This window comes from Sinohyriopsis cumingii, chromosome 15, assembly GCF_028554795.1.
Source record: "Sinohyriopsis cumingii isolate HCF-2022 chromosome 15, ASM2855479v2, whole genome shotgun sequence".
NCBI classification, from domain to species: domain Eukaryota; kingdom Metazoa; phylum Mollusca; class Bivalvia; order Unionida; family Unionidae; genus Sinohyriopsis; species Sinohyriopsis cumingii.
In genome coordinates, this window is record NC_142975.1 from 142918596 (window position 1) to 142934174 (window position 15579).

The 15579-nt window shown below is 34.1% G+C and overlaps 1 protein-coding gene across 4 annotated transcripts in view; it reads right to left on the reverse strand.

Annotated features, from left to right (window-relative positions):
• The window catches only part of LOC149782954 (ras-responsive element-binding protein 1-like), a 98884-nt gene that overhangs the window by 14585 nt on the left and 68720 nt on the right, over positions 1 to 15579 (reverse strand). For 3 of the 4 annotated variants that reach the window (XM_089934511.1, XM_089934509.1, XM_089934508.1), the window contains 6 exons: positions 10729 to 10906; positions 9562 to 10285; positions 8405 to 8828; positions 2584 to 2915; positions 1846 to 2026; positions 904 to 1077 (listed from right to left, as the gene is read on the reverse strand). In XM_089934511.1, the coding sequence (XP_089790637.1) occupies positions 904 to 1077; positions 1846 to 2026; positions 2584 to 2915; positions 8405 to 8828; positions 9562 to 10285; positions 10729 to 10906 (2013 nt within the window). The remainder of the gene's footprint in view (positions 1 to 903; positions 1078 to 1845; positions 2027 to 2583; positions 2916 to 8404; positions 8829 to 9561; positions 10286 to 10728; positions 10907 to 15579) is intronic. The other variant, XM_089934510.1, reaches the window with a different exon arrangement.

Below are 15579 nucleotides of genomic sequence, written 5' to 3' on the forward strand. Positions count from 1 at the left end.
GCCTAAAATTAGTTTTACATTTTTGCAACTAAATTGAAACTGAAAAATTTGAAAAACTGACACATTAAAACTGACAGAAAGTAAACAATATAGCAATTATAAAATATGCTTTATTCCAATTAACAAAATAACACAATTCCTATGTCACCAGTACTTGCACAATATTTGCAACTTAGATCTTTCCAAATATCATGACTGACAGTATTTGTAACTCTGCCTCCTGGGGTGCTGAGCTTGTCTAGATATATAGCAGCCTGGTACCAATATTCTGACACCTTCGCCAACTCCACTATATAGCATGTCAAACTGTCATAACTTCACCATGTTTCACCCAATTGTTGTGTCTCTTTACTATGAATCAAAACATTACTCTAATCAAGTGGTACATTTGTTTTTCTTTCGATTTTTTTTACAGACTGCTATGCTACTTAGATTGTGTGGTTAGCTCTGACTGGGGTCTTCATCAATTAAATGCATTTCCTCTGTTCGTGAAAAGAAATGAAAACCAGTCACTTTTATAGAAGCTAGCATTAAAAAATGAGGAATGCAATCGTGAGCTCTGCAGCAAATGAGAACTCTCCTCATTCACTTGCACAGCAATCAGCTATTTTCAAAAAAAACTAGATATACAATTGAAATGAAGACCAATACAGGGGGGAAAAAAGAGCATTATTTGATTTTCTTGAAATCAGATTTCAAAAGATAGTAATGATGGTCATCTCTCAGTTCGGTAGGCTGATGTGCTCGCATCAACTGAAACAGGACCATCAATTTTTTATGCTAAATGTACTTTTACTTTTAGTCTGCTTCACAAATACATTTCAAAATTACATGTTCCCATGGACTCAGAAAATCTAGAACTGGAGTGTTACTAATAATTAAAAATTTACTACATATACTTACTCTGAGTAGAGAACGAGCTGAAGACACAGAGTGGACACTTGTATGGCCTATCCATGGTCTGCCTGGACATGGGGTCCAGCATATTCACGCCATGTTTACGAATAAGATGTCTTTCTCGGTTTGACTTGGTGGAAAATGTCACAGGGCAACGTGGACACTTGAATGGCTTTTGACCTTAGTAAGAAATTTTTCACAATGATTAACATTTGTTAATAGCTGATTTAGCCAGTGCATTAAAACAGTAAAAGAAATATTTTCTCATGTATAAATGTTTATGAACAATGAGAAGCTAAAACATGAAGGAGTATGATTTATATGCATCATGAATTACGATCTGTGATAATGAACAATAAATCATATTTGCTACAATTCTGGTATGTTTGGACAAATGTAATTCCATAAGGTAAAAAAACTATTTTCAAACTGGAACTCTCATTTTGAAATATTATTTCAACAATCAGCACTTCATCATAGTTAACATATATTCATGTTAAATTGGAATAATTAAACCCAATATATGCATCACGAAATCTGAATCTCTTGTAGTAACCTTTTCAAAATATTAAATCATTTCAAGCTTCAAAATCAACAAACGTATTTATGATGTCATTGCAAAGTTGTATTTTCATAAAAAGGTAAATGTATGCAAAAAACTGTAGTCTAACAGGACAATAGGAGAAGCCTTGTATAATGTATCAACCAGTCCCCTCCATCATAAAAATTTACGCAATATTTAAAGAAATATAATTCACTATTGACTTGGAAGAATTTAAATTTGGAAAAGCCGTCTTTTGATTGAGAAGAACAACTATAAGTAAATTATGGAGCGGGACATGCATCTTTGAGTCATTTTTTTATATCTGGAAAAAAATCTGATAAATCAATGACCTAATATGGCATAAAAGAAAAAAAAAACAAGAAGGCAAGTAAGTGAGGCCTTACCTGTATGTGTAAGCAGGTGACGGGTCAGAGAACTGACCCAAGGAAAGGACCGAGGGCAGTAAGGACAGGACAACTTGTGTGGGGAGTCTGCATAGGAATTTCTCTTCTTTTTTACAGGTGGGTTCTGCTTTTCAGCTTCCTCCCCAGCACTTCCTGCAGACTTCTGGCTGTCAGTTTCATCCTGAATCAAGAAAAAGGAGCTGGGAGTTAAAATCAGTGCTCTAATCCCACATGTCAAAACAAAGCTTGAGTGCTACAGACAAAATCTGACCTTGTATTTTAAGGATTTTACACTCTAAATTTACTATATTTACCAAAAGATTTTTGTTTTTTACTTCTGCAGTCACTATGAATCACTAACTGAACTAGAAACATGTTCATAGAACATGGATGCAGCATCATAGCATAAAACTTAACCACAGTGTAATGGATGGATGGACAGATATAAGGATGGACAAGAGTAATATTATATGGCCCTAGCACTGTCAAAATAGGGCAAATATATTCAACTGACAATTTTTCTATGGAACCAAAAAGACCCCTTTCGCAATCCACAAATTCAAGTACCAATGATAATGTCATTTATGCAAAACCCCAGGTATATGACTGTGCCACCTTCCAATTATCATATAAAAATGAAATATATCCAAAACCAATAAGTACAACACCACTTGGTGTAATTTAACCATTTACCAATTACAAACATTATTCACGTCTATTTTACTTTATATTGCTTACGTCATTGCTACTAACAGTGCTAGCCCGTGATGATGTGACTTTATTCTTCTCCTCCCGGGGTTTGTTAGTAACGCAGTCCTCTTTAACAGATAGAGCCATTTCACGGACTTGTGCCAAGGCATCTTCGTCCACATCTCCCTCTTTCTCCAAAGCCTCCAGTTCTTTGTGTAGTGCTGCAGTGGTCTCCCTTCCCAAAGCTTTACCGGTCAATGTTTCTTTCAATAAGGAATCTGAGTCAACTGAATTGTCAGTTTGGAAAAAGGCAGAGAAGTTGTGTGGGTCTGTTGCTGTCAACATCTTGGATACAGAGGCCAAATCATTCCCATCATTGCCTGTTGGTGACAAACAAGAGAAGTTACTCTAAGATTCTAAACATGATTAACTAAAACTAAGCCAACATCCATTTCACTTCCTATACAGACTTGCTTAGTAAAGCTTCTTCTTAAATGGCTTCTTCTGCGTAGAAAGCTCAAATGATTTCAAAAAGGTTTAAATCTGTCATAAAAAATTTAAATTACATGCAATGCAATAGACATTACTAGGAAGGTGTGCTCTGGGGTAATTAATTGTATTTTGTTAGTTCAATATCACTAGGAAAAGTACTCTGATAATGTGGAAGTTGTTTCAGTTTTATACAATGTATACCCTAACAAGAAATACAAAAGGTTTATTTTAGGTTTTACTGTGATGACCTTCATTAAATTAAAAAATAATTCTTTATAAAATGTTTTAAAAAATTATACTAGTCAAGTTACCAAAATTACAAATAATGGTTTCTGATTTAAATAAAGTATTGCAATGAAAGTTGATGTTATAATAAAGTATTTATTTCTGTCACAAGATAAGTATCAACTAATAATGAAAATATCACTCAGGTCAAACATTGTAAAATGGAAATCAAGCAGTGGCAAACAACAAGAAACTAACAAAATCATTTAAAAACAAAAAAGCAAACATAGATCCATATTGGAGTAAATCCACATATAAAACAAAATGAAAGGATACAAATAATGAAACAAAAATGCACAAATGTTGAAACAGTCATAATAAAAAATTTGTGACATTAATTCCAAATGAGACCTTAAATTTGAAAAGTACAGAAATGTCTTAAAATCTTACAACTGGAGTTATTAAATACAAAGGCAAAGCCCAACTGCATGATTTTCCATGACATGGTATTAAAAATCCAGAACTGTTATGTATACTCATGATAGGAAGCTTGCAGTAATTAATTGACTGACAACTGTGTTCAGTGAACAAAAATACCCAACCACAAACTGATTACTTCACTAAACATGAAATTTAGCTGAAAAGATGGATGGACTGGTATGCATAAACTTAGCTGTACAGATGAATGGACAGGCCTGGGTAAACTCAACTGGAGAGACAGATGGACAGGCCTGGGTAAACTAAGCTGGACAAATGAATGGACAGGCCTGGGTAAACTAAGCTGGACAAATGAATGGACAGGCCAGAGTAAAGGTATACATGTAAACCAGTCTTGGTAAGGAATAAAATCAATTTAAAAATGTTTTTTAATTTACTGAACACCAAACTTGAAATTAAAAATTAGGTACATCTCAAATCTGTTTCTATAACATTGCATGCAGCCAATTCTGTCATTCAACTGAACACTAACTAAAATCTAGTCCCATTTATTGGAAATTACATCACTAACAGCTGATGACTAATATGTGACCTTAGCGTCTGCAGCTGTTTGATGCCTATTGCAGGATACACAAATGTGGAATTAACACCAATTTCTTTAAAAAAACATGCCAATAAAAAACCCATAATCAACAGAATGTACAAAAATTGTACATCATATTTGCAAATTCTACCTTTGTTTACTTCAATAAATCTTATGAAATTACTACCCATACTTTTTTAAATTTTAATTTTTCCCTGAAAATTTCAAATCCAAATTATATATTTTGATCCTGTTTTTTTAGTTATTCTGTATAAGGTGATGGAAAATCATGCAATACTGATGTAATAATACATGAAGTGTACATTAATATCTCTAATTCTGAGAATGCCAAGATACAGCATAAATCAAACAAAGATACTACCTCTACTTTGGAAGTTTTCATTCAGAACTTAATGCATTAATAAAAAGATACCAATATAACTGGTTTCACAATTCAAATGTTCAAACAGAAACAAAATGAACGTCAATTAACAAAAATCAAAATATGATCAAGTATGATACTTAGCTAGCATAAACGGGACAAAATAAATGACAATCTGAACCTGTGCTGCAATACAATGAAATCATAAGACGGGTGTGCTGGAACTGAGCATGAAATAAAATAAGGATGATTTCAGTGAGGGAAGAGAACATCGCCAAGACTTACTCTTCCATCCTAATCTCATATGTCTGCATTAAAAGGAAGATTATGGATTACAACAATTTCACTACAATGACTAAAACTATATGCTGATCACTTAGCAGTGTTGTTCCCAGACCACAAGTCATGGCATACTGCTTATTGCCTGCATTTGAAATGTGTCAAGTCTCTTCTGAGACCATCATATTTTTCTTAAGAGATCATTCTGATATACTCCATGGGAGCATTCAAAATCATAATAGCACTGCAAATGAAAAATAGGGGGAAATGATGACAAGCAGGCGCCCAAAATGTAAATGTATAATTGAACTGTAACAAACATATTAAACTTCTGGAGGTTAGTGTTCCCCCCCACCCACCCAAGACGGCAGAATGCTAGCTGAGAGGGCATGGAGCAGTTCCCTCCCTAAACAGTCTAGGAACAACACTGTAATGAATATATTACTTATACAAACATTGCTTTCTCTTAAGAATGTACAGCCAATAGATCCAACCATTTTAACTGAAGAAACTGGTCATTAACAGAAAAATAAAAGAGATGTTCTGAGATCCTTGTAATATCATGTACAAGTACATGCTGTATATACTCACGAGACAATCCAACTGAAAACTGCACAGACCCAGAAGTGCCATCACATAATGTGCTGGCAGATCTGGATCTATGCAGTTTGGTAGGAGTAATCAGTAGAACAAACAGCATAGACCCTGATCTGCCGGCGCATTATGCCACAGTATGGCAGATCAGGATCTTTGTTGTCTGCAGTTTGGCTCAACTTATAAGCATGTACAGACAATGTTGAATCTTATTTAATATGCACCACATTCAACTGCCACTTTTAATATAGTACAGATTCAGTCAAACTACATACAACACAGACCCTGATCTTCAATTGCATGTGTCTGCAGATCAGGGCCTACATTGCTTATTATACCAATATGCTTACTTACAAACTGCATAGACACCTATCTGTCATGCATTATGCAACAGCAAATCATGGTCTATGCAGTGGGACATGACTTGACATATCTGTCAACCCTTACAGACCTTTGCAGTAGGGTTGTTGACTTTTTTTCCCTAAGTTAAACCAATTTTCAGTAAGGTATAACAAAATATCATGTACTGCTATTGTCAAATTAGGAAATATGCATTTAAAAAGTTCAAAAGTGTATTTCAGGACTGATGCAGCGATGAAAATCATTATGTTCAACTAAAAAGTTTACAAAGTCCACTCAGACCTTAATTACCTCCAGTACAGTTTCACAAAATGCAGTTCCAAACCCTACGGAGCTCAGTGGCTTCTTGATGTCTCTAAGCTTGATGCAATCCATGGCTTTTTTTAAAATTTAATGTGGCAACAGCAATCATCTCTCCCACCATAAGAGATACTTAAATCAACACATGATGTCCAATAAACGTACTTGCTGCCCTTACTGCTTTTTATCCCCCAAGAATCTGAATATTCCTTTTCATTATTCTGTACCAACAATTACAACCTTTTAAGCGGGTTATTGTCCCTTTTGTCTTGAAATGTGTATAGCTTGTTGGATGCCATTTCTAGAAATGTCCCTTTTGTCTTGAATGTGTAAAGCTTGATGGATGCCATTTCTAAAAAATTCTACAAGCAACAGTTTCATCAAGTAGATGTTTAGCATGAAAAAAATTATGTGCAGTTTAAAGCGCCTGAGGTACTCCTATAAAATTAGTCTGGTTCCCTGACCAACTCTACTGAATCTAATATGAAAACCAAATTCGAATCAAACACAGACAAGCCAGTATCTAGATTTTACCACAACATTATTTTCATACTTTTTGCTTTTATACAGCAAGTCTGTATTTTAAGCATCATTTCCGTTAGAAATGTTGAAATCATAAGGGTTGGCATATCTGTTATAAGTATATATGGGATCACATTTTTAACAACTTTTATAACTAATCTATCCCAAAGGTTCATATTTTTCTTTTTTCCTCTCTCTTCCGATCAATTCTAGAACTGCCAATTCCATGTTCATTAATCCATCTTACACTTCAAAGCTTGATGATTTTCCAATTTGATAATGTCATTACACAAGATATTCAATGGAAATGACATGGCAGGGCTCTAGACAAAATTATAATGATCTGGGTATTCTACTCCCTGGCTTAGGAATAGTTTTTTTATATAAAATTGTATAGAGTCATTTGTGAAGACTACACAACACAGACATATAATACCATGCTGAGATTTCATAATCAAGATGTTTATCATGCCTTTGAGACTGTATCATATAACTTGTTCAGCAAGACTTACTATGGGTTTAATTATACGACTATCTGAACAGTGTTCTTACAGTAATCAAATAATATAATTTCAAACATGCATGAAAATCTGGAACTCATCCCAATTGTGCCATAAAACATTGCTGTGCTTACAGCAGGTGACTTTGGACAAACTGTTTAAAATTAAATTGTTTTCCATAATTTGAATGCATCAACAAGTTTTTTAGTGCATAACTGCAAACATATAAGAAAATATGCTGCCCTTCTAGATATCTCAAAAGGATTTTACATCCGTTTCACCATCAAACAGCATCTGACTTTGAAACCTTAACATCAAACTGATGCCACCCTTCCCACCACAAGAAATGTGAAACCGTATATGCTGATGCCACCCATCCTCCTAACCCCATAAAACTGTGGCATCAGGTCTCATGAAATGCTAATGTAGACTCAACAAAAATGACTAAAGGTTTAAATTGTCTTTCTCTTTTAAGATATGTAACTGTCTTTTCCTGTGTAATAAATATATAAAACTATACACTTTTACAAAGGTAAATAAATGGGCAATAAAATGATTCATAATTAAAAACACTTCTTGATGTATATTCATTATTTGAATTTCAGATTCTTTTTATCTAAATACATAGTCAAACAGACGCACACACATACATAAATACATGTACGCATTGTATTTATCTGGGCACATGTTTTAGTTAACTGTCAGGAATTTTTGTATCATTCTGTTCTTATGTAAAAGTTATTTAAGTATACAAAAAAGATTCAATTTTTCAAAAGTACTAGACATTTAATTTCAAATTTTTGCACTTTTCATATCTAATCCATATATTAAAAAATTATTATAGTGCCATACATCCTGTATAAGACTATAATATTACAAATTTTGAAGATGCATCTGACAGCATTCAAGAAATACATGCTGAACAACTTTTTCAATTTTTTTTCCTCATGAAAATAACAATCTGAATAGCTGTAAAGACCCCATAAAGCAGTCAGAACCGAGATACATTATCCTTTCAACACCTAATAAATGTCCATTTTCATCTACGTATGTACGTATATGACCTGAAATTAAAACATATTTTTTAATTAACTGAAGAAATTCGAAATAATAGTATGTGCTTACAATATATTCGATTGGCCCCTCTTCTCATTTTAAATATAAAAATTTGTTTTTAAAAAAATCCTCTGATACCTGTTGCTGCTGGTGATCTTGACAATTCTCTCTTCTGTTTCAGTTTCTCCTGAAGATTTTGTAATGTGGTATTATTACGTGTTGCACCTTTTGGTGCAATGCTGGTAGGACCCTCACGAGGTTTAATCGGCCTGGCATGGAATATACCCTTGGTGGGTAGATACTGGAAAGACGATATTATCACAGGGGTTTTCAGTGGGACTTTCAGACTAGTATCAGAAGCAGCAGCTTGATCAAGGGAAGATAACTCAGCCTGACTTGTGGATACAACAGGAGTATCAGCTCCTGTACCAGTCTGCCCATGGTGGTGTCTGGTGTGTCGCTCCAATGTAGTCAGGTTGGAATATCCCATCGGGCAATATTGACACTGATGGGGTCCATTGTTCTTGAATCCAGGAAAAATTGGAGTTGTGGTTATTGAGGGCTAAAAGAGAACAAATTATATTTATGAATTTTATTCTTCTCAATTTTGTCTGTCAACAATATCAAACAATAAATTATATTAAAAAAAATCTTTGAAACAAGGGTCCCTCGAAAAACTGACACTCTAGTGGCCAAAAAGAATTTCCAGGAATTCAAGATAAGACCATTTCTTCCTTTTAACTGCAGAGTGTTTGAAGTATTTCTGATATTCTTCAGCAATAACAAGATTTTCAAATTATCTCCTGTGTAGCCACATTGGCAGTCATGTTAGGGTTGCCATACTGGCAGTCATATTTGGGTTGCCAAACTGGCAGTCATCTTCAGGTTGCCAAACTGGCAGTCATCTTCAGGTTGCCATACTGGCAGTCATATTAGGGTTAGTGCTAACAGTCTGACAATGGACAACAAAACAATCCGAACGCTCTCATCTTCTATTACCAATAATGTTAGAAAACAATTTATTCCTTATATTTTGATAAATGAAAGAAAAAACAGTCTGCAGATTAAATTCTGACAACAAATGAAACCAGTGTATATGTGGGAGTGGGGTGGAGTGTACAATACAAATCTCTTTTTGGAGTAAATTGCAACTTTTCACTTGCTATACAAACATCTTTTTTTTTCAGTAATATAGCAACTTTTCATTTGTTAATTTTCTGAATGAATATGCCTCGAAGAGCCCATAATTGGTTCCTTTTCTCCTTTCTAGTTTGGAGAAAACTTGAGCACCTTACCTTGGGGGCAATAGGTACTGGACTGGATGTTGCTTTCTTGACAGAGAGGTCGATTGGCAGCTCAGTGGCTTTGGATTTAGTGCCATACGATGCATCCTCCTGTGGTTCTTTCTTTAAAGATTCCTGGAGAACTGGTGTTGGTGATTTCTTGCTGAAATCCAATGGCTGTTCATCAGGAATGTCAACTGGTTCAGTCTTGATGACTACACCTAGGGTCTCCAACATTGTATCACTAGGGATGGATGACGGTTTGGGTGTTGAGTGGGCAGCAGGTGGTTGAGGAGTGGTTGACTCACTCCTGGACATAGAAGTATCAGTAGCACTGTGGTCATCATGAAGATATGATGGAGGAAGTCCATCATCTGAAACTGAGTCACCTTGTGATTGATCTCCGTCATCAAGAAGAAATTCGTTTACTGTTATATACTGCTCAATCTGGTTCTGCATAATATCTTGATGTTGCTTTTGAATGTGCCGCACACAATTGACCTTTGTCGAGAAACTGTAGTCACATACCTCACACTGGAAAGGTTTCTGATGACAGCTGCTATGTGTACGCAGATGGTGCTTCAAGGTTCGGAAAAATTTGAAATCAACATTACAAAACTTGCACACAGTGTCTGGCGATGCAAAGTTTTCTGTATTGTTTGTAGTGTCCAGCACATATTTGTTATATCCAATAGCTTTTTCAATATCATCTCGCTCAAATTTTAAATGCTTTTTCCTGTAAAAAAAAAGAGTAAAATTTACTTATATGTATCAACAATTTTCTTTTTTTCTTACATATTTAACCCAAACCTACTTTTCTCATGCTAAATAAAAATATAGGTTTGTCCCTGAATAGTGCACAACACTTGGGTTTTAGGATTTGCTAAGGATATGCTGTTGCTTGTTTTGTATCAATCTTAAACGTGTGTGTGTGTTTATTTTATATATATAAAGCCCACTCTCTACTTTTTAAAAATAAAAATGTATTAGGTTGGACTCGTCACAAAAGAAAATGAAGCATGGGTTGCTTTCCTTTTCATGTGTAGAACAATGAAATGACATCAACAGTATGCAAAATTATCCTGATGACAACTTCAGACTATTCTGTCTGAACGTAACTGTTTATATCTTTAAACACATTCCTTAAGCTGATAGTTCATTTCAAATTTCAGTACAAACCTGACATGCCGTTCACAATTTGCTTTTGTTGTGAAGGCAAATTCACAGATGAGACACTGAAATGGACGTTCTCCATTGTGTGTACGGAGATGACGGATCAGTGTGCTCTTATCGGCACTTGAGTAGTTGCAGTGATTGCATTTGTACGGAGACAGACCCAGGTGTGTACGTATATGACCTGAAATTAAAACATATTTTTTAATTAACTGAAAACCAAAGATTTAAGTTAAGCATGAAATCTTAAGTTATAGCTGAAAAATTTATACTGCTTATGGGAAATAAGGTAGCAAGTACTTTATAGTTTTATGGAATGATAAAAACACTTTCAAGCAATAAATATCAAGCCCATGACTCGTGAAATTCAGTTAAAGTTAAAAATTGTCAATAATAAAAGTGTTTTGAAACTCTTTTCATCAAATTATGATTTTTTAAGTGACAGCAGAATTATAATATATTGTAAGTTAATATTCAAGAAAGAAAAAAGCTATGCTCAATGGTTAAATGATTCCACAAAAAAGGGTATAAAAAGAAAAAATCTTTTATTCCAGTATAAATGTGATCAAGAGCAAGTATTTTTCTAATAAATAAAATAGAAGTACAAGAAATGTTTATAATGAATAGTTATTTTCTTGAAATACATAGAATTTAGCTTCATATGTTGATCCTTCTGGAAATAAGGAAAACAAAAACGTCATGCCTGTCACTAATTCTAACAAAGCACTGCTGCAGGAGAAGCTGAGTCAATTTGGGCCAAGTACGATCAAGCAATAAATCCTGAGATAGGCAATAGGATACGAACATTGATTTCTATTACTTCTCTCAATTCAAACATTATTGTCATCAACCAAATGCACTAAACATGGACCACAAGCAAAAGAGCAAAATTATCAAACTGACCCTTCTTTTATCTTTTTATTAGAGAACTATTATTAGAGAACTATACACAATAAACAAAGAAAATATTTTGTAAAGTCAAATGATACCATAAAAATCAGGTTTAACTGAGAATTAACATGCACAAATTATCGCATTTAACATTAAAAACAATTTTGTGTATGGTCTGCATGCCTAAAGAAGTGAAGTAGCAAACATAATTCTCCACTCAAGCAATATGACAACGTTCAACCACAAAAATGTACATAAATGACATGACACAATGTAACCGATGCATACTGACAAAGACTGATGACACTGATGCAAATCCTAATCTGAGGGACAATAGTTCCAACAAAATAAGAGGAAACAAATAAGGAATATAGCCACAACCAACCTTGCTCTCATAAATATATGCATTAAAAGTAAATACAGTTACAACCTTTACCACAATCTCCACCCCTCATCTTTGGAAAACCATAATTCTTCTTCGAACAATTTTTTTTTATCGAACCCAAGTTTTTGGACAGCCAGTCAACAATTTTATTCTTGATCATAATTTTACACTAAATATCACCAGTGTGTTTGCATGAATAAACAGAACGGTAATTTGATTCAGTACTGCATCCAATATTTGCAAGAAAATCAGATGATATACACTGTTCATAAAACCTTATGAATCACTGTTTTACATATATTTTGGAAAAATGTTTGAAAATTATGATCTCAAGTTTATATCATTTATAGTTATTACTTTCAAAGTAATTTCAACTGAATGATATGATAAAAGAGAAATTCACATCAAATGTGGTAAGAAGTTCTGTTTTAAATTAATTTTCCAAGTAGACAAAGTACATCTGGTAAAATGAATAGAAATTAATATATCCGATATGAAAAAATTCAGTTCTTAAAATCATTTGTCAAAACTCATCTGCATCTGTCCTATGCAAGCAATGTTACAACTCTTCAGTTGAAGATGGTTGGTTCCTTGTAAGTCACACTGCTGATGACCCATTTTAATCAAAAAATGCCTGTAGAAGGTATACGCTGAATTTATGAACCCCATTACCAAATAAACACTACCAACCATCAGAATGTTATTTTCAGGTCAACAGACAATAAACTCACACATCACTTTTACATATGCCCAACATTAAGAATTTCTTAAATCTCCTTTTTACAGGAGAGAGGAACCTGGGGACAAAAAAACCCAATTAATGTTAGTCCTGCTGATTTACCACCCAACCCATAGCCATGTCATTAAATTGTAATAATAATAATAATAATAATAATAATACGGTAATAATACGGTAATAATAATAATAATAATAAGACATTGCCATATACATCCGTCTCATACTGATAATGTGCCATACTTTATTAATGGTTAACATGAACCCATGCTCTAATTAGCTTACTGTTTAGACTATACTGATTTGGCAGCACACTTCACGGCAGGTCATACTTGGGACTATTACATAAGAAATATTAAGAACAGAATCAGTGTTTATTGGACCTTTTTTTCTCTCGTTGGATTCAGTAATCTTCACGCAATCTACCACTAAATCTGATACAGTATAATCTTTTTTATAATGAGATTATTATACATGCTAGTTCCAACATCTGAACTCCAACTTCAAGGATGTTGACAGACCTTTCAATGTAGGTATTAACTCAATTGGAAACAATAAAATTTATGTAAAAGATGTCAAAATCAACAGATTTATGGACTAGAAAGATTTTATTCTTCCGTGTCTATATTGCAGACAGAATCATTACTCAGCTATCAAAAAACATAAGTAGAGGTCACTCTTGTCTCACCCCCACCAAATCTAAAGTCTTCTGACAGTTTTGCTGGGAATTGTTTATTTGTCCCCATGTTGCTGGATATTAAAAAAGACAGGTATTATTTGGCCATCCAAAAACATGGGGTAATGATGGCAAGTCGGCCAAAAAAAGACATCCAAGGAACCACAAGTGTCTGTAATGGACAGGTGTCCAGATAAAACAGTTTTACAAGGGGTAACATATTGTCCCTTCTAACAAGTATACTTTATATAATGGTATATGCTAAGATAGGCTTCACTGTATGTCAGAATTTTTCTTTTGACCAGTTTGTATGTTGACTATGCAAACTAAGCTATGTCACAATTACACTGACATGATGCAAAGAAAACCCCAAAACATGCAGGTTAATTTTGTAACCAGGCAATATGGTGTAATAAGAGCACAATGCTGTAATTTACTCATTTAACTTACAGACCATTTGTTGAAATCTGGAAAATTGTACAAGTTCTTCAGATAATTCCTGGGCCAAACATTCAAATGTGTAGCCAAAATTAATATGATTACATGTGGCATTTTTCAACTGATATCAAACATACTTCATGTAGAGTATATACATATTCATAAGATGAGTCCAACTGTAAACTGCACAGACCAGATCTACCATCACATAAAGTGCCAGCAAATCTGGGTCTGTGCAGTTTGTTAGGAGTAATCAGTACAACAAACGACACAGATCCTGATCTGCACACGCATTATGCTACGGCATATCAAGATCCTTGTTTGCAGTCTGACTGGACTTTATAAGTGAGCATATATGGTATAGATACACAAGCATTGAAGAATGGGAATGGGGAAGGAGGAAACAAATTGACTACATTTGAACAGTAATTACAATACTTGCCAAGATCATAATTATTTCATTCTACCTGACAATGGAATGTCATTCTGAAATAAATACTGTGATGATAACAAGAGACTAGAACTTGGACTATCTTAACATAACAATGGACCTTCCTGAATTTACACTCAACATCGTGCCAAGTCTCATTTAAATATGATAATCTTTTCCAATTATTTCATAAAAACAGATAATTTTACAGACCTATTACAAGAAGTAAAAGAAAGACAAGTTCAAAACTAAGTAAACTCAACTCAGTAGGTTCAAAGATGTCAGCATGAAGCTACTATATATTCCCTATATTTATGTCCAGGTTGTGGAAACATTTCCCACATGTTGATCTACATTATGTAACCTGATAAACATGATGTAGCTAGTTACATCTGGCCTTTTGCCATAGGTACATGTAATTAGGTAAGGAACAATAAAACAATATGTGGTTCTGGTTACACTGAAAAGTAGCAAAGTCTTCATATTCTTTATCTTTTGTTTTGGTCCAGATGGATGAAGCATAAACTAGAACATAAGCATCATTTGCATCTCGAATTTAACTTTTATCGCATTCACATACTTTAGTTAATGGTTTTCTTCACCCTAAATTTTATTATCTTTTTTACAAATGTTCCCCCTGCCCCAAAAAAATTATAGGGTTGGCAGGAGAAAATGGGGCCAGTCATGTAACCAGAACCACAAACGTTTTTGTGTGGCTTAAGAAGATGCCAAGCAAGGTTGACTGACAAGTGGAAATGGTCTATTATTATCTCAGAACTAGGTCTTCCAATACGGTTTTAAAGTGTTAATTGTAGACCCTGAAACAATGTGTTATTAGTGTAAGAGTCTATACTGCCATTAATTAGTGCCCATGAAAGTGTTCTGAAGAATGGGGCATCATGCCTGTAAACTGCGTTTAACTTTCAGCTTATACTGGTGAGACAGAAATACAGATCATTTCTGGGTACAGAAATGAAGCATGCAGTAATATTACATTGTAGTTTGTGTTGCATGTAAAGAATGATAAACGAGACAGATAACCAAAAACATCATCAGATTGTTCATCATGCAATCAGAACACAATCACCGTAAGATGTTTCCTTTTATCTTCAACTGTGCATCAGGGACCCCCATTAAGAAAAATCTGACACATACATTTTGTTGCTGGCATTTATTTGTGATGATATGACCCCAGAGGTATTTTTTTGTTATCGATCTTATGCATCTAAGGAAACATTGACCACAACATCAGTAAAACCTATATCTAAACTTTTCACTGGTCAGACAAAAATATTCCCAAT